Raw genomic sequence first — 25359 nt, forward strand, 5'->3', positions numbered from 1 at the left:
ACTGGAGAGGTAACTTTACTATAGATGTGATCATGAAGGCATATAAGGAATCATTAAAAACACAATATTCCTAAAAAAACATTATTTATATAATAACAGAAAAAGTAATGGGAGTGGGAAACCATTAGAAAAAAACACCGGAAATGCAACTAATAACATCACACCAATCGACAAGTTACGCATTGCAAGAATACAGATATGACAAATGGGATGATATGGGGAAATAATGATATTAATCTGATTTTTTGTGCACACCATTTTCGTTATTATTTTTCGATATCGTGACACAATACAGGGTGCTCCCTCTTTTATGTTTGTATGTAAACGTTGAATAATTTTCACACCCAGCCACCCAGATCACCTGATTCAAACCGTAAGTAACGCATTGCAAGAATACAGATATGACAAATGGGATGATATGAGGAAATAATGATATTAATCTGATAACGATATTAATCTGATTTTTCGTTACTATTTTTCGATATCGTGACACAATAAAGGGTCTGTACAATCTTTTATGTCTGTATATAAACGTTACATAATTTTCAACCCAGCCATTGATAAATTTAGGCTTATATGAAAACTACTATTAGGTCATTGATCTAGTTCGAAAGGGTTGTAATGGAGATGTTATGTTATAGATAATGCTCGTATATTTTTTTTTGTAAAAATCAAGGAAATACAGTGCATCGACATCAATTGGATAGAAACATTTTTCTCATTTTTTCAAACGCGCTCTGAACAAGAATGAATAATAATGTCACAGACATATCTGGAGGACGTGATATGCTTCTTTCACACTTCCGAATGTCAATACACTGAGGTCTCTTTTTACGCGAGGGATACGTACCGCGTAACCTCGGAAATCCGCTTAAAAAAAACTCAAAACTAAAGAAAAAAAAATGTTTGATTCCAAATATCTTAGAAATGCATGAATCGTCCACATCTGGTGTAATCTCAAAAAAAAAATTTTTTTGTAAAAACTTGGAGACTTCCAAAATGAAAATTATTTTTTTGATGCGGAATGTCTTAGAAATGCATGAAACTTCGAGATCCAACGTTTACAACTGTGATGTATTTTTTGTCAAAATTTCAGGAACTAGAACTGGATTCAGGAACTAGAACTGAATTCAAAAACCAAATTCGAAATCTGGAACATGATCAGAATTCAATTCATAAATTTAGTTCTAGAATTATGGATCTGAACTCGTTTTCAGAATTCAGGTTCTGAAGTTTGGGATTAAATTCAGGAATTATTCTGGTTCAGGAGTCATCCCTAAAATTTAAGTTCGGAGTTCAGATCTAAAATTTCGTTCCGGAATCCAGATCTAAATTTATATTATGAATTTTTATTTTATTTCTTTATTGTCTTCGACTAGAAGTGACCTATCGCACAGACTTTTACTTTATAGCTACACACTTATGTTAACTTAAAAATATTATTTTCGATTTGAATGTGTCTTTGCTCATATTAAAATCAAATAAATGATACACGCTATTGAAACGATGACAACAGACATCCATTGGGTTGTTTTGGTCATACTGTGTGCAATAAAGGGAACGACGAAGAAAATCCGTTCTTCGCAATGATCTTCCCGGAACGTTAAAATTAATTCTTTCCAGTAGTATGGGGCAATCAATGTTGTCATTCAGTAGGTCGAACACGAAGAGTTGTTGAAGGAGTATTCGTCTGGTTTGTAAAGTAGGTAGGTTGATGAGAGCATAGAGATTCTCATAACGAGGTAGTTGAGGACGATTTATCCAAGGTAGTCTTCGGAGTGCGAATCGGACGAAGCACTTCTGCACCCTTTCGATCCGATCGATGTGAACACCGTGATACGGAGCCCAAACTGTAACTCCATACTCCAGGATACTGCGTACTAGTGCGATGTAAACTGTCTTGAGGCAGTACACGTCGTTGAAGTTTTGAGTGTTTCGTTTGATTAGTCCCAAAACTGCATAGGCCTTCGCAGTAACGAATGAAAACTGTTCGATGATACGAAGCTTGCAATCGAGAATAATTCCCAAGTCTTTAATAGACGAAACTCGTTCAACTGAAGCCATCATCATGGAGTATTCGAAAATAATTGGAGACTGTGCCCGTGAGAAAGCGATCACATTACATTTCTTAACGTTTACTGTCATGCCGTTTCTGTCACACCAATCCAGGATTCGGTCAATATCCATTTGTAGAGCACAGCAATCCACAAGGCTTGTAATGATGCGAGAAATTTTGAGATCGTCAGCATACATTACTTTAAATGACGACAATTCACTGTGAAGATCGTTCACGAATAACACGAAAAGAAGTGGTCCGAGATGGCTCCCTTGCGGTACACCCGAAGTAACGTGAAACGAATCCGAGAGTGCAGATCCGATTCGTACGGAAGCATTACGATCAGGGCTTGCATATTGAAGCAACGAATATGAACGAAAGGGTTTCACTATCTATGCTATTCACACACATTCGTATGTCAGGTAGAATTCACAGCGCAACCCAAGCCAGGAGAGCTGCTTCGTTCGTTCATTAGTTCATGAATATGCCCGCTTGCTGAGACCTATGCTTCATGAGGTTAGCATTTGATGAATGGTTCTCATATTGTAGATGCCTATGAGGAAACTAGTTTCATAACTTTTAATTCCGATGAATATTAATTTAAAGAACATTGCTTTTAGTGTTTCTAGGATATGTACACAGTGTAAACTGCCAAGAAAAAAATGGATCGTTTTGAAAATGGGCTCAAATGCAAAATTTCTGCTATAAAATGTTTAAAGTCTGTTTGAAATGTGATCAAATTTGGTCTTGGAATGCGAACATTATGTTAAAAATGATTTCTGTAAACCTACTTTTTAAAAATAAACCGTAAACATTGCCTATATGACGTTGCTTCGCGTCTTGTAGCACACCGTGAGGCATGGTCTTCTTTCTCGTACAATACTAACGAGAGTGAACCCTTCATTTCATTACATTGTCATGGATTGCTTAGTTCATGTGTTAACTGAGAATGAGAGCACAGACAATTTACTTGGCAAGGGGAATTGGTCTGCTCAGTAGCATATACTCTCACGCATCCATTTTCTCTCTAATATAGGTTTCTCATTCAGCTATGTCAAGCAAAGTGTTCACAGCAGATATTTTTTGTTGCTTCGTTCGTTTGAGGATTCACAATACAAGCCCTGATTACGATCCGTTAGATATGATAGAATCCAATTGGTTAACCAAACAGGGAATCCACTACGCCTCAATTTTTCCACAGCGAACTGATGAGGAACACGGTCGAATGCTTTTGAAAAATCAAAATACACCACATCGATTTGTTGTCGTTTTTCTAGTTTGTCTATCAATAAAGAATGGTAGCTCATTAAATTGGTGGTAGTAGACCGCTTTTTGACAAACCCATGCTGATCAGTGGCGATAATGTGCTTTACTGAAGGGTAAAGAATATCCAACACCATGCGTTCGAATACTTTTGGTAAACAGCTTAGGATAGAAATTCCTCTATAATTGGTGACATCGTGCACGTTTCCAGTTTTGTGAACATGGAACTATTACCGCTTCTTTCCACTTCGCTGGAAAATAGTGCTCAGCAAGCGAGCGGTTGAAAAGCAGAGATGCCAAAGCAGAAGAACATTCCTTCACGAGCGTCGGAGGCAACCCGTCAGATCCTGGCCCTTTCGATCCATCGACTTGTCGTAGATTGTTGTACACCTCGCGTTCAGTAAAAGCAGTAGCAGGTATACTCAAAGAATACGTCGGCAAACTACTCAGGTACGATTCTGACAAAGGCGGTGAGTTATTACTTAGCACGCTTTGAAAGAATGACGAGAATAGGTTGGCTGAATCCGAAAATGTCGACGAAGATTGGTGACGATAGTGGCCACTGACAGGAATTCCCCGGGAAGAAGTTTTATTCCGCAGATGAGACCAAAATTGTTTCGGGTCAGCCTTCAAATTGATCTCCATCCGTGAAACGTACAGCCGAAAACACGATGCGTTCAATAATTCAAATTGGTGTTCCAAATCACGAACGAGCAATTTATCATCTAGATTTTTTGTCCGGAAAAATCGTTTGAGAGCTTTCCTTAGACGATTCCTGAGGTTACGCAGCTCTCCATTCCACCAAGTTTGTTTGCTATTAGATTGACATCTGCGTTTTCTTCTAGGCACGAGATATCGAAAAATTGCATCTAATTCATAATAAAATTTCTCTATTGCTTCATCCAAAGTGCCATGCGCCAGTATCTCCACCCAGTTAATTCGTATAATTTCAGCACTTAACTCACGAAAATTGCACCGATTAAAATCGTAGAATATTTCTGCATCGTCAATCATGTGCACGCATTGAGGAACTTCAATTTTTAAAATGAAAGGAAAATGGTGGTGATCTAGTTTCATTAGCGGCGATGGTGGTGCTAGATTTTCGCAATCATTGGCGCAACTAACAAATGCTAAGTCTAGCAATTTTCCATGCAGGTTCGTTAAAAAGTTAATCTGTTGTAAACCGGAGGCAATCATAGTTTCCACTAATAAATGTTCATGCTCCGAAGACGCGTTATTCGGCATTATTTGTTCCAGAAATCTTAAGTTGAAATCCTGAATCAGAATTCTGGATTCGAATTCCGAACATAATATAAAGCTCAGAATTCAGTTCCTAAATCCAGATAAATAGTTTCGAAAATTGTTTTTTATACATTTTCTTGTAGTTTAACATTAAAAAAATATTATGAAAATATTCAGTGTAAGTTACCAAAAATATTTTTTGAAAACCAATTTTTCGAAGTCCGTGTACACGATCCTACAAAATCTACTGATCCGATTCTTTTCAAACTTGGAACATACTTTCTTGTTACAAAATGCCTCCCCTACGTTTTTGAAATTTTTCGATTTTCATATTATGGTAGTTTTCACCTCAAAATTAGCGGAAAAATTAGCATAAGATCGCGTTTTTTGCTTAAATTAACGTACTTTAATTAAATTTAAGAACATTTTTGATTTCAGATAATTTTACGCCGAGTTATCGTGTTCACCGCGCAAAGTGATTCTCAAAAGAGGTTTTGGGAAATGCTCTGTTACCGCCTTATTTTTTAATATTAATATACGGAAATTTAACTACATATTCATTAAATGATGCTTTAATATTTGAATAAATTTGCTCAAGCTATTTCTTAGTAAAAAATTACAAAAAAAAGTGTTGTTTGATTCAAATTATCCCTTGCTCACCCTTAAATTTATATTTTATTTAAATTTTAATAATCTTCTGAAAGAAATACATTTGAAAAACACCGGTAAACAAATGTTTGGTCCTTTCCAGCAGACAGCCTAGATGATTTTGAAGAAACAAATTATTTCAAGGGGCCCTAAGATTGAGATCTGAGATCTGAAAGATTGTTACCAACATTTGTTCACGTTCACGTTCGCACGAAATGTGTTAAAATAGCATATATCAATGCTTAACAGTTCATATTGTTCATACGTTTACTCTCCTTTATATAAGAATTTCTTTATTTTCTTTCATTGAAAACTGATTCTAACACAAAATCTATGAACATGATTGACTTGAAAGTTTCTGGAATTGAATTCTAAAAACTCAAGGTGGGCAAGGTAAGGTTACAAACGATTCTATTGAATAGTATATTATTTAATACTTATCACAGGATTATTGTTATCCGGTCTGATGCGCTAATATTGTATCACTAACTCGTTGTGTCACGATACTGCTGATGCTAAAACTTCGCATTTCCATTTCTCATTATTCAATTGATCGAACTCACTGCAGAATACCATACCAACGAACCGTTTCTTTCAACCCAGACAATATGCTAAATAAGTGGTTTATGCGATGTCATCGTAATTTCCCGGATATTACCTAATACATAATTTGACTAAAAAAAACTCGTTTGGGTACTCTTGGAAAGTACTTCTTCAAACCAATCGTCACATTCAACACTATTTTTAACACTTCATGTCACAAATAAAAGCTCTTCACTTTCGATCATGAACGTTAACAAAGTGACCGGCAGTATGAATATAACTTCCAAAAGCTAGACAATTATCTTCGTTTATCATGCTCCTTCGTGATTCCTTTGGCTAGTCGTATGATGTCGAACATGATGAGACTAAAGAAAAGCATTTTTGTACTCTATCGTGAAAATGAACAATCAATCCAGTTTTTCAAATTTATAGAGATTGCATTACTGGGCTTCATAGGTATTGATTCTGTACTATTGATCGACAAAACTGTTCCCTGACATACAAGTACGGTAGCATTTAACCGCTTCCAAGATAACTGGTTGTCTCTGATCAACCAATGAGAGTAAAGTTTTACTGTGCTCTAAAGACATCCGTCGTCCCACTTTCAGTTTCACTGTCCACGGAATTTGATTATTTTGGTAGTGGTTTTTCATTTTGGGGGCCTGCCTAATTAATTAACATGTGATACCTACTTTTTTAAATAATAAAATTAAACCTTTTCCGGCGTTCCCCATCTCAGACCAATTTGGTCGGTCACACGTTTATATAATTTGGTTCGGTAATTTCAATGACATTGCTGATTCGGGTATGTTCATCAGGGTGGTAATCGCTGATGAAATTTCAGTATATTTTTCATCAGAAATCAGTAACTGCATGAAACGAAATTTTTATTTTGCATGAATTCATTTTACTTCCGATAGCATTGTACACAGTCTAGAACAACTATAGTTGAAAGAAAGTATAATAATAAAACCCATTTAAAAATCGAAATATTGTACATTGATGGGGTTTTGTGTTCGCAAAATGTGTCATAAGTTGCATTATTATTCAGATTTTGTAATCTAGTGCGGTAACCCTACTTATGAAATGTTTATCATGCTACAACATAATTATCTTTTCGGGCTGATCCTCTGCAATTTATCATTGCATCACTTTCATATTAACATTCACGGAGGATTCGGTCACTTGAACTTGTCTTGGCTCTTCACTATCAAGCATTGTCATAACAATTCTACTGAATACAGACGCTGATGTTGGTGATGTTGACGAGTAAAGTGCATTATTTGCATAGCATTTCTTTCCTCAAGACTCTTCATGCTTCGCCTTTATCTTCTTTTTACGGGCGGCACTACTGGCTTATTTACCTGTCGCGACTGTTTCGTTGAATCCCTTCCGGTGTGACCATGCGATCACCAGCCAGCTGAGCGGTGCGGTATAATCAGGGGTCATCTCGGCAACCAGTGGCTCTTCTCTATAATAGCCGCCAAGTTTACCTCCGTAGATCTACTGTTGTTCATTTTCTGTTGTTGTTTTTCGGGGGTCTGGGGGATCTCTTGGCGTTGCGTGGCCACTCAGCAGTTCTGTGCATAAATAAAGCTCAGCCTGGAAGGCTTTCGCTCAGTCTCCGATCGAGTTCGGTTGCGTATGTTTTCGAAAAGTTTCGAGATGGTGTTTTCGGTAGTTCAGTGAAATAGAAGTCAAATTTGTTGAACGAGGAAAAAAAGAACTTTGGCTTCCGTTCAGTGCTAATATTTTCAAGTGTAGTAAAATCGAACAATAAAAATCAAACCAACATGGCGAACATGGACATAAATGAGTTTCGTGAGTTTGGAAAAGCAGCGATCGATTTTGTGGCAGATTATTTGGAAAATATAAGAGATAGGTATGAGATAGTTACCGAAGAAAGTTTTAAAATATTTTCGTCGTTGAACGGTGCCCATTTTGAAGTGGTGCATAAATTACATGGATTATTTCATTGGAAGCAGGTGATATTCGATCATCGGAATGGAAGAATTCGGACGCAAAGTTATACTAATTTGATATATTTTAATTTCAAGTCTAATAGAGAATCTTGAAAACAAATATGTTCTAAAACATATGAATACGAAGTAGCGTTGCATACGCACGAATGTTTTTAGAAAATGGGCTTATTTACAATTGAAAAATTAATTATCGAAAGAAATTTGTTACGTTGTGTTAATTTTGTATCTATTGAGCTCAGAAACAAACTATGGAGTTGAAAGTCATATATTTGGAGAGAATAAAAACATTCTTGTGAAACATATTTTGTTCAACAAAATTACACAAAGTACACAGCGTTAGAAGGTTTTGTTAATTTCCAAGGACAAAGCGAGAATATGCAACAGGTTAGAGTTAATTTTGAACGAAAAAGGTGAAAACATGTTACATTCAATGTTAGAATAGTCCTAAATAGTTGTTCAAAGTTTTAAGGAAAATACGTCTGTTTTCAAAACTTGGTATTCCTCATGTAATTGAAAATTTGTTGGAAAGAAGTAAACATTTTCAAAAATCTTCGCAAAAATTGACGGGAGGACACAATTTAATACTTCTCAAACATTTTTAGAAAACTATAGATAGTCACAGAAGGATACAAATTTAAAAAAAAAATTGAAAGTGCTGACCTACACACTTTGAACCGGGTCTCGAACTCGGCATAACGAAGTACCAAATTAAATCGGCAACACGAAATTTTACTGGTGCTCGAGTATTTCGAACCCTTTTTTATTTTCGTTAAAATAAAATTTTTACAACTCGGAGCAGCACATCTTGTTGCGAACTTTGCAGAACTTGTCAGTAAATAACTAATATACCGAAATCAGCGAAAGCGTCTGCCGACATTTCGAACAGTCTGTCAGCTTTTATCAAAATTCTGCGAGATACTTATCATTTAAATTCATTTGTCGATTATACATTTATAATTGTTAAATTGATTGAGATTTATATTTCAGTATTTCGCAAAAGTGGCACTGAAAAGTACTAAAACCAACCAAATGCTTCTAGTCGTGCATTTTTATATTTGTTTAAAATTTAAAATTGTAATGAGGATCACCAGACATTTACCGAGCACCCGAGACAGTTGGATGTTTTGTGCGCAAAATTTTTTAATTCCTCAAAAATTAAAAAAAAAATTATTATCGATAAAAATCGAGACCGACTGTAATATTTTTCAGATTACATTTTTGGAGAAGCTCAGAATTTTGTATCAGTTAAAAACTTTCCCGAAAATATATGAAATGTATCACCACTCAATTCCAGTGATTTTATTCAATATGAAGGTGATGTTAAAAATCTCAATATTTAGATCATTCTTTTTCAAATGTTTGCTTATGTCTTAAACATGTTAAATGAAAAAATATACTTGAAAATATATCACGTGAAATTTTCAAAAGTATCAATTGCATAAACTTTTTCTTCATTAATTGTATCTGCACCAAATGATTAATTTAAAAAATGCAAAAATACAATTTCCAGAAATCCAAATACTTTTCAAGTGTTTCATGTAAAAATCTTTAAAATTCAAACGTAAACAATTAATAGTATCATCCAACACTATATACATTCCAATACAATTTAAGGAAATTTGAGGAATCAAAATAATTTTATTTTATGGCACTTTACAGAAGAAAGTGTCGATAGTCCTATTCGGTCTTATGCTTGTTGTTTTGATGAAATTTCTTGAAATTCCTCGTATCATCTGACTGGCTTTTTTATTACTGAAGTATTCCTAGTCACTTTTTTGTTGCTTCAGCTTTACAATAGACATCGGCTCTTTTTTTTCAATGAAATACACGGTATTGAAGTTTATTTTGACTATAGTGGCAGCAGGACACATCTAGGCAAAACTTCGCTTTGCCTTCGTGTACTTAAGCATTAAGCATATAAATAAAACATATTTGTACCGAAAACTTGAGATATTTTTGGGTGCAGTAGCGAATTGTACGTATTTATTTCTGTTGTGGATATTTCCACGACATGGTGGCCACATGAAACTACCAGGGAAGCTTTCAAAAGTCTGGTTTTACATACGTTTTGTCGTTCAACAACAACACAACTACAGTAGCTAATGGAGAAAAGTACAGCCGTTTATCATTAGAGGTGCTGTCAATGTCTCCGTACAGTGAGAAATCTAGGTTTACTTGATTTATGACAATAGGCTACTGCTAACCAGAAAAGTCCACGCCACCAGTGGTTCTCAATGAAAAACGTCACTATTAATTTAGCCACCCTTGTTATTCTCAAATTTTTCTTATACCGTTTTCGTTTTTGAACCTACACGCGGGCGACTCTGAATCCGAGTAAAACGAACACGTGGTACGCACCCTAAGCAACAAATCATAGAAAAAAGAAAAAATAAATAAACTCGCATGGATGTTGTGGTGCGACCCGAGAAAATTTTCAGAACGAAAGTACGCGATTGGAGTCCAATCTAGAGCGACCCCAGGTTGCTAAAACAAACACATCAAAAGTTTTTTGGGCAGTTCTGGGTCAGCTCTTGGGCTGCTCTGATCAATAAACGAAAACGGTATTAATTCTCTTAATGCAGTCATCAATCGAAAGCTCTATAACGACGCTTGCTCTGATACTTCTGATCAATAGTTTTCCATTCACGGAATGGTTTGAAGAGATTTCGCAATTTCGGAACCTTACACATTTGATTTTCTACGTGATTGTTCAAAATTGATTTCGTTCATTCGGCTTCCATTTAGACGAAAATATTCAAAACCATATTAGGCCAATATTTAGTGAAGCTAGCTTTTCACAAGTTATTGTCCTGTATGACACGCTCACTTTTCCCAGAATCGAGTAAAACTAATTCTTTAATAATCGCGAAATATTTAACTCTAGGGACGTCCTGCCATCCGTCGAACCAGGATATCTTCATGAAATGATTCCGAAAGACATGCCCGAGCACGGCGATGATTGGAAATCGATCATGGAAGACTTCAAGCGTTGCATTCTACCTGGGCTAACGCATTGGCAGTCGCCACATTTTCATGCATTTTATCCATCACAAACGTCCTATTCATCGATTGTAGGCGAAACTATTGCTGCCGGACTTGGAGTCGTCGGTTTTAGCTGGGTAAGATTGTTGAGAAGTAGAGTGCAATAGAGAACAGCTATTAATGGCAGTCTAATTTCAGATATGCAGCCCGGTTTGCACCGAACTAGAAGTTATCACGATGAACTGGGTAGGACAGCTACTGAATCTACCGAAGTGTTTTCTGAACTGCGACGAAGGAAACGGAGGTGGAATCATTCAAGGTTCGGCAAGCGAGTCCATTTTCATCGCTGTTCTTGTTGCCCGTGAACAAGCTGTCCGTAGATTAACAACAGAACACCCTGATCTGACAGAAGCAGAGATTCGTGGTAGGTTGGTTGCGTATACCAGTGATCAGAGTAACAGTGCTGTTGAGAAATCCGGTATTTTGGGTGCTATCAAGATGCGTCTTCTACCAGCAGATCCTGATTGTGTGTTGAGAGGAAAAACACTAATTGACGCAGTTGAAGACGATAAGGCAAAGGGACTGTTCCCGGTAATAATGGTTGCCACACTTGGCACTACTGGAACGTGTGCTTATGACAATTTAGAAGAAATTGGCCCCTACTGTAACGCTAATCAGATTTGGCTTCATATAGATGCAGCTTACGCAGGAGCGTCCTTCTGCCTTGCTGAATATGCTTGGATTAAGAAAGGCATAGAGGCCGCAGATTCACTGAATTTCAATTTGCACAAGTGGTTATTTGTTAACTTTGACTGTTGTGCAATGTGGTTCAAAGACGCTGGAAAGATCACTGAAGCGTTCAGCGTAGATCGTATATATCTTCAACATAAATATCAGGGTCAAAGTAAAGCACCCGATTATCGTCACTGGCAAATTCAACTCGGCAGAAGGTTCCGATCGCTGAAAGTATGGATCACATTGAAAACTATGGGCGCTGAAAAGATACGCAGTCTAATTCGATTCCACATAAGCCTAGCGCAGAAATTTGAACGTTATGTGCGTACGGATGAAAGATTTGAGGTCACTTCATCCACACTGGCACTGGTTTGCTTCCGTCTCAAGGGAGAGGATAGCCTTTCGAAACAACTTTTGGAAAACATAACTAAACGTAAGAAAATTTTTATGATTCCGGCCACGTATCAAGAAAAGTTCATACTTCGATTCATGATAGCCGGGATTGATCCGCAGCTTGAAGATATCGATTATGCATGGAAGGAGATAAAAACACAAACAGATCTGTTGCTGGGCATCGACGATAATGGAAACAATATCACAAGCAAGGACTTTGCAAACCAGGAGATGAATGAAAAGGAAAAGCCCATAGAAAAAGTTACGGAAAGTCTAAACGGACTTCTTCTGACAAATGAAAAGGTTCACTAGCTACCATAATAGACTTTGTGGAAAATGTGTAATATCAGGCTTAGAATAAGTGTTAAATTATCAGTTAGACACCAATTATGAAAAAAATAAATGGTAAAATTCGTATTGCATTTCTTGGAATACGAACCTATACTTCAAATACACTCTATCAATAGACGGAAAACTAGAAATATGTTAGTCAAACTGAAACTGAAATAAAATAGACCGACCATGTCATATGAAAAATAGGTTATACTCAGTACTGTTCATGCAATCAATTATTCATTCCAAGCATATTTTCAGTATATCAATAAAATTTGTTACCACTTCAGTTATGTATTCAGTCAATAAGTTAGTTATTCATTGTACAAATACACCTATACGCTTTCACGGAACGCAGCTAGCAGAAAGTGCGAGCACATGATTTAGCATTTTCTTGCCCTGCTGATGGGACTCACGGTGTTGATAACGGTACAACAGCATCCGGACGTCTAAAGGAGAGTTAGCATGCAACGGGAAAAGCACTACGGCACATATTTCTTAACTAACACCGAATGGTGGTGATAGCAAGGTGGTAAGAAAAATGTTAAGCATCTGGCACCCTGCACATTTGCAGCTCTTTGGAATACATTCCGGAAACTTAGGGATCACACATGGATCCATGGGGATACAGGATTCGGAGAGATTTGTGTACGAGAAACAGGGATGGAATACGCGAAGAGTAGTACCGGCAGCGGCATAAGATTAACATAGATTCGATGATAGCATGAATGGAAAAGGTTTGAGTTGGTGTGTAAAAGTATTATGGGAGGAGAAAAGTTTAGTGTTTCCTTCTACCAACTGGTCCCCAGGGGACAAAAGAAACTCTGTGCAGGGGTTGTACAAATCTCTACAATCTGCTCTTTTGACATGGGGTAAGTGAACGTCACGCACACAACCATATTCAAGTGTTAGTACCTTTACACATCCACTCATGGTGTTGGTGTTCGGAAAATATTGCCCCTAGCAACGGTGGGTGGAGCCAATGAGAGTTTTCCACCACAGTGCATTGTACTAAAAACTTTCCATCTTCTCTTCTTTCATTTTGTACTGAAATCACGGTTTCGTTAGATGGACCCGCTTCCAACATGTGCCAGTCTCAAGATTTGAAAGTAAAAAGACTTGTTTTCTTGATCCTGCTATAAAGTGCTTCCTTTTTGTGAGGTTGAAAATTTAGAGACTTGCTAATGCTAGATTGCGCAGCTTTGCAGAATGAATCTCGGTGACAGTCTCCTATTTAGGAGCTCTAGTAAAGGTTCCAATAAAGTGGTTGGGAAGTTTCCCGCTGTCATCCTTATTTTCCGTAAAGAGGGTAAAAATGTTGCGCGTGCGACGGAAAATTTTCTCGTTAGCGGTTACCAGTAATTAAACTAATGTTTGTACTTTGAACGAATACTTTTTTACATTACCAGTGAACTGCTAAAGCGGGCTACCTCGAAGGAAAAGGTACAACAACGTCGGAGAATTTGGACTGTCAGTGAGGTGGATAAGGGTCTGGCTTAGAACATTAACCAAACCGTTCATTTGCATCCTAATTGCTAGAATAAGTGATAAAGTTTTTTCTCAAATGGATCCCGGATGAGTCGTTATAGCATAACGAGAGATTTGTGGTTGCACAGAAACGGTGGAGATAATACATAAGGTTGGTATATTTTACCAAATTCCCATTGAACTTAGAGCAGGATTTTACTTTGTTCATACAGTGTAAATGTTACAAAAACCTATGACTACAAAGAACATGTATGAATGTTAGAAATTGCTTTAAGAGATTTTGGAATACTTTTGGAGTAAGATACAATCGTCTTAAAGCTAGAAAACTATTTCATAAATATGGATTTTTGTTCAAGCTAATTCTTGAGATTTCTTATCTATTAAGTAACAATAAAATCGACCATTGTTGATGGTAATCATCATCATTGACTAACCATATGTATAATAATCCTCACTTTACCTATAAATACTATTATTTATACTGAGATTTGTTCATCGAATTGACTTAAGGATAAAGTAAAAACTTCGGTTTGAAACATTATTTTATTGAAGCGCAAGTACTCAACATTTTCCATAAGAAGTTTTCAGTTCCAGCATATCTTAACAAAATTATATCTACACTGCTACTCTTCTTGATATTTGATAGAACGTTTTGTTCTTCTAACTACTAGCGAGACCATACCTCTACCAGCATTTGTTATGAAAATTGCTTTCTGTTATAAGCTTTTTATTGCTTGCGGATTGAGATGATAAGTTAAGACAGACCCTGTCAGCTTAGAGCCAGATCTGATTTCAGTTCAGCAACGCCATCGCATGGTATCACATTAAACATATCATGTCAATTGTAGGGGTGCGCAGTGCTGCTGTTTTGGCGCGCACGAATTTGACATTTCGATAGTCCCACGACAAAAAGGCCTAACTGCAAATGAGAGCCTCTCTCTGTTTACTTTCTCTTTGGATTATTACGGAGCCATTATTGCAAATTCTCTAAAGTTTCCAATATAAATCGAAAACTTGAAAGTTTTACGAAGAGTAAAGTGTCAAACATAAAATCAGTTCGGTAAATCGTGAAAGAAAAAGTAAACAAAGAGTTACTGACATTGGCAGTTCGGCCCTTTTGTCGTGGGACGGTCGATTTCTCTCCCCTACTTCTATGTATGAGAACGATGCGGACTCGCGGATTTAGAAATTACAAAGATTTGCATTCATTAGTATCATCCACATTGTTGAACACCTTCGATAATCTGCTCGCAATGCATAGAACTGACAACATTGTTACATCGCTTCACCTTGGCATGGCAGCTGACAACCATGTACAAAACGTCACCGTTGCACATTACAACCGTGGATACACTTTGAAACCGCGCTCTTTGACTTCGATAAACCGCTTGGAACAACAAGATGATAAGAGCAATTCGTGGTGCGTGTACACATAGGAAACCTTTAGCATCGGTTTCAAGTAAAATATAAAATATTACGAAAACGAGTTTTATCAACTACGAATGAGAACAAATGGGAAGGTCCTATCACTTTTACCATATTTTTTATTAACCGCTTACCAGTCGCAGTAGAACCGGTAAGTGGAGAGAGCGTGCCGGTTACCGAGTTCGTTATCATTTTGTTTGCTTTTTCAGTTGCTTTGTTTACTAGTATTTTCTTTCGGCAATGTGCCAAACGACTAACAGCTTTATCGTTTTATGTTTCGTTTGACAGTTGCTTCTAAAAACGTACCGCCAAAACAGAAGCTTATCAAATTTACATACGCGATACTAACAACTAAATGTCATAAAGACACCACTTCAACTTTTTTTCCAATACTGACGCGATGATAAATTGAAAGCTTTGATTTAGGCTTTTTTTCGAATAACATTAAATCATACTTTTAATTGAAACTTTACCACTTGTACAATGAAAAGAACAGGAAAAATTAGGAGATTGATTCCGGTCTTAGTGGTTATGTTTTCTTTTATTTTCTTTACTGCTATTCACCAGTCTTTTTCCAATCTAATCCCAATTGGGTACAGATAAAAATAAAGTTAAACTAAATTCAAGATGACTTACGCCGTAGAGGAATAATTTGTTGATAGCTAAACATGTCCTCAATTTGATATTTTATCGAACAATGCAATCGAAAATCCCACATCTAAATTTAGCAGCTAATTTTTCTTTAATAATATACTAGGGATTATCTTCACGAACATATTATAATTATGTCATTATGGCATTATAATGACATGCCCGCCATCCAATTTTAGCTGTCCGGGTGATAGGTGGTTATCCAAGCAGCTGTTCCAATTCGTGGTTCATACGCCGTCTCCACGTCCCGTTTCTATCTGCACTCCGCCATAGATGGTCGCAAAACCTTTTTTTTCGAAATCACTAAGGGCGGTTCATTTCGTGTGGTTTACTTGATCGAACAGTTTTTCTAAGTCCAAAGTACGCATGATTTCCTGTCAAAATACGCATCTAAATTTCTCTGTTGGTATCGTTATCTGAGGTCACTAGTGAGCCTAAATACCCGCACTCGTCAACCATCTCTATATCGTCTATTAATATTCGCAGTGGAAGGCGTAGTGTTTCTTCTTCAGAGCCTCTTCCTCTCATGTACTTTGTTCTCGACGAATTTATAGTCAGTCCAACGTTCCGATGTATGTTTCCATCATCATCTCAAAATTACGTGTCACAAATCAATATCCACGTCGTCAGCGAAGCTAAAAAGCTGTACGGACTTTCGGAAGATCGTGCCGCGCTCTTGCCAGTGCCTCTCCTCCATGTTTGTGTAGCTCACCTGTCAAGTGTCCATCGCCCGCGGCTTTCTTGTTCCTCAGCTTACCGATCTCATCACTTATCTCCGATAGATCAGGTGCTGGGAATCTTTAGTCGGCTGAGCGTGCATCCAGATTGATTCCTGTGTCGTTCTCTTTATCTTGTGTTTCGCCATTCATATGCTCATCGTAGTTCTGCTTCCAACTGTCGGTCACTTTACAATCGTTTATAAAAGGGTAACTACTGCCATCTCTGCACATTTCGATCTATGGTGTGTGGCCGTTACGTGAGAGATTCACATTCTCATAGAACTTCCGTGTATCATTTACACGATCTTACTGGTGGTTCTTTTTCCTGGAAAACCGAGTTCTGTCTGTTTCACGCCTGTCTGTACCGTTTCCCGTCCGCTCTCGTACGGTGTTGCAGCATCTATCCTCTTTGCTACATTCTTTTCCTTGATCAACTGCTGGCAATCGCCGTCAAACTAGTCATTCCCTCGATTCGATAACCTCGTACCTAGTACAGTTTCGACAGTGCTTATATTCCTCCAGACATCTTCAAGAGACGCCGTTGGTAGAACTAACTCCAGCTAACGCGCGTAGTACGGTAGTACGATCGCACCGTAGCTGCTCGAGTTTGAGTCTCGCCATTCCAGTTTTGAATGAATGCAAACAGCGACAAGATAGTGGTTCGAATCAATGTTTGCACTGTGGTAGATACGGACATTGATGACGTCGTAGAAGAATCGGTCGTCGATATGGTTTTCCGTATCTTGAACAGGTGATCTCCAGGCTCTCCAGCTCGATTACAGGTCTGTACATTACCTGCCGGCCTACCTGAACGTTGATGTCACCAATTACGACTTTCACATCTCGCCGGGGGCAGCTCTAGTAGGTTCGTTCTAGCTACGCGTAAAATGTTTCCTTATCTTAATGGGGTCTCATTTCATGTAGGCAGTGCACGTTGATTATGCGGTAATTGAAGAAATGGCCCTTGATTTCCAACGTCACTGATTGTAGTCCCAACACTATGAATCCAGTTCCTAGTACACTAGATGCCTGCTTTTCCACACTTTCTGTACCGTCCAACAAAGTTACTATAGTGCTATGACATCGAATTTGCAAGTTTGCAACTCATAGTGCAGTATTCGATTACACCCTGGGAAGTCAAGCGATTTACAGTTCCATGTCGTTGTCCTTCATTCTTCGCCTAGGTCGATGCCGATTATTCCGATTCGTATTCTTTTCTATATTGTCCTTCCGGAGGTGTTTCATTCTGCCTACGGTAGGCTTACCGTGGCTTTACTCGCTCGCACCCTCTCATTCTGCTACTATCGCGGAAGGCAGTAGCATCTAGTCGACGCCGGTGATCATAAAACACACGTGGAGGCGTGAGAGAGGAACTTGTGAGTAACTCTCCATTCATTTCAAAATGTTTTAGATTGAACGATTTTTATGACATAGATAATTTTTGCCCTTCTCATATAAAAACGCTATGCAATCACTGTGAAAACCGACTTTATCCGACTTCCGGTTCCGGAATTACAAAGTAATATGTGCAAATATATAAGAAAATAGGCACTTAATTTCTCGGAAATTTTTCGACAAACAAAAGATCTTGCAATTCTTTAAAAAGTTTCCGAGAAGTTGATACAGAACCGACTTCCAGTTCCGGTAATACAGTGGGGCAAATTTTTATTAGACTTTTTTTTTTAATTGCCAACCACACTGGTTAGATTAGTTGGTAGATCTTGTTAGATAGTTGATATCAGGCGCGTATACAGGGGGGGGGGGGTTTAGGGGTTCAAACCCCCCCCCCCCCAAACAAAAAATTATATCCCATGGGAAACATTGTGATATAAATTGTACATGTGTTGATTTATCACCATGTTCTAAAACCCCCCCCGAAAATTTTCTCTGGCTACGCGCCTGGTTGATATATAAACCTATTTTGGGACTACTAGTCCCCGGTTTCCGCTTCCGAAAGCATTGATAATTGTGAAGAAAAGTTCCAAAACCGGTACTCACTTCGATTTATCAGTAACGGTTAAATCGATTTTTCGCAATTCATGGTTCGAATTGAAGCTCTAATTGTCTTAAAATATAGTGTGCATTTTCATCCAGATCAGACTTCCGGTTCCGAAATTATATAGCGATGAGTATCAAAACTTTCAAACCGTCATACAAAATTAAAGATGCAAAACCGCTACGTGCTGGTACGAAAGAAGAAAACACCATCACTTTTCGAACGAAGCACATAACGTGCTTCGTTCTATTTCGCATAGCGTGCAGCGTTGCCGCATTTAAATCTATATTTTTCAAGAGAATAATCTGTAAATCTTTATCGGGGGATAAAAATTCTGTATTGAAAATGGTAAGAAATTAAAGCTCCCTGAAATGAAAAAATCATTAAATCAAATCTGAAAGTGACAGCTACTTTTTGTTTAGAGGTAGCGTTTATTGTAATGTAATTGGCAATCATTTCTTTTTACTATCTTACAATATGACTAAGGCTACCAACAGTGGCGTACCGAGGAAAATAGGCAACGGGGCAAAATAAAATTTTCCGCCCACATCGTTGAACTCCATCTCCAGAAAGATGACTTGGACGAGCAAAGAAAAATTGATCTTTTGCTTACTGTATTGTACTTCATACTATTTATTAACATTTGTTCAGTGCTAAACAAACTTTCTATTTGTCGAATTTTGGAATGGTTCGTCTGTTCAAAGAAATTCAATTACTTTTTAGAAAATAAATATCGAAATTTCAAATTTTGACTAAAAGTTCAAACTATTCGCAAAACAGTTCACAGCAAGGAGCAGATCGCTTAGTATATGCACTTTTAATTCATGACAGTTAAGAAAAATGACAATTTTCTTTTACATTCTAACTGTTCCGGAGAGAAAAGATAATGTGCAGCTAATTTAAATTCAATGTCATGAACGCAATGAAAAACATATCGCAATCAAAGTAACTTGTAATACACCGTTCATTTCATTTCAATTTTGTTCTATATATGTTTGCCATCGCAGCCTATAGGTATCGTCTTTTCAGCACTATTCATAACATTCATGAGCAAAGTTAAATACTACTTCATAACTCTTGAAAGTGAATACGATAGGTCTAAAAGAGCATAATTCTACATTATTTATAGGCGATATTTATTTTCGTCAGAAAAAAACACATTCAAATATGAAAATGTTCTCACCTCTATATGTAGGCATCATGCTCAATTATTTTTGACATTCCACTTCTGGTTGCACGCTAAACGCAAACTATTAAACATGACTGAACTAATAGCCTTTTCCGTCATGAGATGGTGTTACTGTGATGTCTTTTTCGATTTGTATTGAATTCGTTAAAGTGATCCATATTTATATATAATATATTTGCATAGGGTAAAGCAATTTAAAATTTCACACCGACATTAAGTGTGACGATGCAAAAACAGGTAAGATTTTGCTCAAAACTGATTTAATTTATAGACCATATTAGTTACAAACTAAACTTACTCAGTTTTTTCAGAGACGATTTGATCGATTTTAACAAACTTAGGCTCAAATAAAAGATCCTATAGTCTCATAGGTTTGCTGTTGAACTATGGGGTAAAGTGTGTTTAAAATCTCAAACCGTCATTGAGTGTTATGTTAGTTAGTTTGAAAAAAAAAATCTTGACAGAATCTTCTAGTGATATTTTCGAAAATATAAGTATTACGAGAAAGGCATCATTACTCCACTAGGTGAATTAAAAAAGGTTTTGTTTATGGTATTCAATAGAACGATTGAATACAATTATTGACACAAATAACATAATTTGTAACAAAAATTTTTTAAGAAAGTTATTAAATGTGAGATGATTAAACTCAAATGCATCTTACTTATCTTTACGTTTCGTTTTAGACTAGTCAGTGCATAACTGTTTATATTGAACAGTTATAGAACCAAATAGTCGCTAAAGTAAAGTTAACGCCAATTACAAAACACTTTTTAAACTACACTTCGGTGCGAAATAAAATGGCATTAACTTTGCGTCTGCTTAGCGGTTTATATTGAACTACTAGGTTGTATAAAAGTTCAACATGAACAGTTATGCACTGACGGGTCTAAGACGAAGGGTAAAGAAAAGTAAATACGGTTATGTGCTCTAAGCACAAACATAACTAGGAGAACCCCTAAATGACCAAGGAATCTATTTTGGGATACAAATGTCATGTGATACAATATTTTCATATACTAAAATTGATTCTATTTTCGTACATTCCAGGCGAGACTACCGGAAATAATGTGTAAATGGAAAATTATTGGCCTGGATGAAGATGTGATACGAGTAGGATACTAGTGGAGTTTCGTAAATTCAGAACAACTCGCCTGGGTTGCAGTTGCTGGTGAAATGTAGTTACATTTGATTTATGTGTAACTGTTTCACTAGAGATGAGCCGATTAAATCAAATAGTAGACTACTTTCAAGAAGACTATAGCATATACTGGTAAACAAGCATGCAAAATTGGACACCAAGCAGCGAGTCTAATTTTCGTACATGTTAGTGTTACCGAGGATGATGCAGCCACTGCCGCACCCTCTAATGCGAAATATGCCTGGAATCGATCAGTTGCAAACTACGTCAATTTTGCATCAACAATCACAACATTACAACCACCACAGCAGCCATTTCCAGCAAGTGTCAGTCACCAATGGATCAATCAGTAGTGACTTGGTGGATCCCCCTAATCCGGATATGTTACTGGCACTGATAGCACGGAGTAAAGCACTAGAAGGTAAGTGATTTATGAGGGCGCCAAAGCCAGTGATCGTTCAACATGGACAGAGCCCTATAGACCGCTTAAATGCTCAATCATAATCTTCCTGTAGTATACCGAGTACAACTGAATTTATTGGGGGGCTTCAGACAGCTTCGAAAGTGTACAAAACGCCAAATCAAGGTTCTTATCTCTGTTTATATTGTTATAATATAAATAAAGCATGAGCAACCAAAAATTAACTGTACGACAAAACTTAATCTTATCTTCGCATGATACACACAAGAGAAATACGCAACACCTGAGCGGTTATTTGAATCTACATATTTTTGCCGCACGGAAGATTTCGAAACAACACACTGCGTCTGTTCCCGCCAGCCGGTTATCGTTGCTGCCAAGTTCCTGCCCGGTAAATTCATCGGTTTTGTTCTACTATAATTTAGCCCAGATTCAAGGTGCTCATATGTGTTGCATTTGGAATTGAAGTTTGAATTTACAAGCTTTGAGAACAAGTACGAAATTATTCTGCTAAATTACAACACAGAAATCTTAAACCGTAAAATAATAGTGATATTGCGACTACCAATAGTGATCTTGTTAAAAACTAATCCGCCAAGCCCTGTACGCAAAAACCATTACAAAAACATTTCGTTATTGTTGATAACTATTTTCAAGTAAAAAATATTTTGATGAAAATTATTTCAGATTTTTGATGTTAACTATTTCATCAGGTTATTGTACCAATAGTCATCTCATTGTACCAATAGTCATCTCATTAGTAGATTCACCATATGTTGTCGATTGCTCAACTTTCAATCAACGAATTGTAATAAAATCGGATACAATATCTTTGCTTCGGCTACAAGAACCAATGCCACAGAAAAATCGTCACCCTGAACGCTATTAAATGGTTTTGGGTCGGATGTTTACTTTTTGAGTTATACGAAGTTTTACGTCAAAATTTTCAGCTTTTTGACAATATCTGTCACAATTGATATTGATAACAGAATATGTTTTTAGACTTAGATTCCACACACTGTCCAACAAGCCATAGATTGTCAAAATACGTCCATTTTTAACGGAGATATAGAAATTTCTGGATAAGCGATTTTTCACCTTATTCCAGTAGTAGGAGTTTTGCGCGTTTGATGATAATGGAACATCCGGAGTAAAGTGAAACACGATTTTCAATACTGTTTTATGCAATTGTTTCTTCGCACTTAAAAGACAGCACATCACTCTATTCCATAACGTTGAGATTTTAGCACGGGTCGTTTTTGGCAACATACTCGTTCGAATTTGACATATGTATTAGAAAGATTGCAGTATTTTCAAATTCAAAACAATATTCAATATTTATATTCATTTATACTGCTTGCAGCAATAATTGCTGGAAGAACACAACTTTTTACACCCTTATACCATTCGAAGAAGTTCGTCGAGATAAACAAATTTCTGTGTGAAAAAAAATTTCAATAATTTTTCTCGGAGATGGCTTAACGGGTTTCTACAAACTTAGACTCATGTGAACAGTCCTATGCTCCCATATAAGGTTTCTGAATTTCATTCGGATCCAACTTCCGGAACTACAGGATGAAATATGTAATAAAATTAAAACATTTTCGGATCCAACTTCCGGAACTACAGGATGAAATATGTAATAAAATTAAAACATTTTGCTAGTAGATGGAACCGATATCGTCCATCTAACATTCCCACTAAAAATCTTGAGGTCTCATAAGAACTGCTTGTTTTTAATCCGATTCGACTACCAGCTCAGGAGATACAGGGTGATTAGTGTAAAAACTTCACATAAATTTATCGGATTTATCGAGTTCACAGATATTGAGAGTCGATGACCAAATAAACTTATTTCAGTTCTAACGGTATTCGGTTTTCGATCCCGGAAGGTACCCAAAAATTTGATGTAGAACGCACTACGATTTCTCTAAGATGGCTACACTGATTTTCAAAAATTTCAAAAATAAAATTCTAATGAAATAGTTAACAATCCATTAGGCGAGTTTAACTGACTTCGGCTACACCGATTTCCGAATTCCGTTTCCAAATATATCGGGAATAGAGTAGCTAAACGAAGGCCAAAACGAATTTAATAAACAAAAATTAAAATTGAAATAAATTTATGGTCCCATACAAAATTGATGATATTGATCCGGTTCCGACTTCCAATTTTGAAACTACAGGGTGATGAGATTTTAAAATTCAAACCGTCATAGAAGATGACGATAATAAAAAATCTTCAAAGATGGGCTCAAAACTTTTTCAATTTATTCGTCATACTAATTCATGGACATACGAACTATTTTGTGTAATGCTGGTCTCTGAATACCGTCTCTGGAAGTACCATAAATAATGACAAAAACTTTAAAGAGGACTTCTACAACTCTTGGAATGCTTAATCGATTGTCACACATTTAGATTGAAAGGAATAATTTTAAGGTTCATACAATTTCTATCTTCGATTCGTGTTGCAGTTTTTTTAATTCTTTTTCATTTATAACTTAATCTGAACATTCGACCAAAAGAAATATGGAATATGAAAATCGAGTTGAATATATTTTCCCAAGTTGCAGATTTCGATGTCTTCCAAGCAAGCAAAGTAAGCGTTCTGATGAATTTCACTTCGAAAAAGAATTCCTAAATAACATACTGATGAATAAATAGATGCTATCGAAAAGTAATATTCATATAATAGAGAACATATTTGTCAAACATTACATTAATTTATATAGAAGCAAGAAAAGAAAAATTCCTGCTATTAGCAACTTTTACGACATGGGAACCGAAACGCAGAGGATCAAGGTTGGTAACATCCGGAGAAAGATAATAGCGTTATCAATCTTCCAGTCCATGCTCCGATAGTAACATCAACGAATATTTGACAAACACGCATTACACTGATGCCGAACAACTGAGGAAAAAAAAGTCAGATTCCTCCGAATGTCCGATATCGAATCTGTCAGGTGTTTCTGTTTATCTAAGTGCCTAGCACTGTACCGTCGAAGCGATGCCACGAATAGATATTTCGTTTGTTCGCGCTTATCTTTGGGTAGCAAACTTAGGCAGCACATCCTTGTCAAAAGTTAGTGGCTGATTGTCAGATATTATCGTTGGCATCGTCGAACAAACGGGACACAGAATCACGATACTGTCATGTTACGTCAACGGGTGCCGTTTCGCTTTTCAATTGAAAGGCGGAATAAACTTTGCGTCTTTCGAGCAATATTGAATCACTGGATCCGGAAATATTTGGCGTCGTATTGTCAAACAAAAGTTTAAAAACTAACATATGGATTTAAACGATAAGCACATTTAAGATATTGTCACAGTGAAGTAGCTGCTCCGGTAATCCATTAGCATACTCTTAAAACTGGAAATAGAGCGGCAGGCAAATGCTACTAAATTACTCCTATCTCAAAATAAACAATTGCGCTCTGGTTTAAGCGCGGGCGCTTGCTTTATTGTGTTTACATTTTTTGCGCTCATACATAAACTAGATTTTGTGCGCCATGTCAGCATGGTAACCTGAATAAACCCTATCTGTTGTGTTTTTATAGCATCTCATTATATGTACATTATTTTGAAACTGCCGAGTAGTTCTATTGAATTATTGAAAAAAATAGTGACTTGTCCTCTGTTTTTTTGACATGATTTGATAGCTTGTCAACTAACACATAGAAAACTCATCAAAATTCATTAATTTTTCCTTGAACTTTCAATACTTGACCGTTTGGAAATCAAAGTGATTACAAAGTACGCATTATCGATTTATTACTATTGATATTGTCTCGTTCAAGAAAGCATGGCTTATGGTTAATTTCTTGGCAAGCTTGAATGTAAAAAGTGGTTGTCTCGTCCCGTTTTACTCTACTGAGTTTTTGTATCCAATAAATTAATTTTCAACACTATTCGCATAATTGTTATCAACAATGAAAACAACTGCTTCATGCGCAAAAAAACAGTACATATACCTTATGATCAAAAAAGAACCGGAATTTTCATATTAAAATTTAACGCATTCGATGAATGTGGGGTCACTATCTGCGTTGGAAATCATCTCTTTGGCCACATCAACACGACGCTGTTTTTGAATGAAATTCAGCTTTTTTGACACCAGCCGAGAAGCGACGCGTTTCAAACCCAAAACAT

At 36.8% G+C, this 25359-nt stretch overlaps 2 protein-coding genes across 3 annotated transcripts in view; both read left to right on the forward strand.

Moving 5' to 3' along the window:
• The first annotated feature begins 7554 nt into the window (after positions 1-7554).
• On the forward strand, positions 7555-12156 carry LOC131429294 (3,4-dihydroxyphenylacetaldehyde synthase). Its single transcript, XM_058593352.1, has 3 exons — positions 7555-7634; positions 10619-10853; positions 10915-12156. Exons 1-3 carry the CDS (start codon positions 7555-7557, stop codon positions 12154-12156), a joined length of 1557 nt encoding a protein of 518 aa, XP_058449335.1.
• A 1125-nt stretch (positions 12157-13281) lies between these two features.
• Positions 13282-25359, forward strand: part of LOC131430925 (LIM/homeobox protein Lhx3) — a 102063-nt gene continuing 89985 nt past the window's right edge. Inside the window, exons 1-3 of one of the 2 annotated variants that reach the window (XM_058596212.1) lie at positions 13284-13486; positions 13587-13816; positions 20696-21207. In XM_058596212.1, the coding sequence (XP_058452195.1) occupies positions 20970-21207 (238 nt within the window). In that variant the 5' untranslated portion in view covers positions 13284-13486; positions 13587-13816; positions 20696-20969. Of the gene's footprint in view, positions 13817-20695; positions 21208-25359 lie in introns of both variants that reach the window. The other variant, XM_058596214.1, reaches the window with a different exon arrangement.

Source organism: Malaya genurostris, chromosome 2, assembly GCF_030247185.1.
Source record: "Malaya genurostris strain Urasoe2022 chromosome 2, Malgen_1.1, whole genome shotgun sequence".
Classification (NCBI taxonomy): domain Eukaryota; kingdom Metazoa; phylum Arthropoda; class Insecta; order Diptera; family Culicidae; genus Malaya; species Malaya genurostris.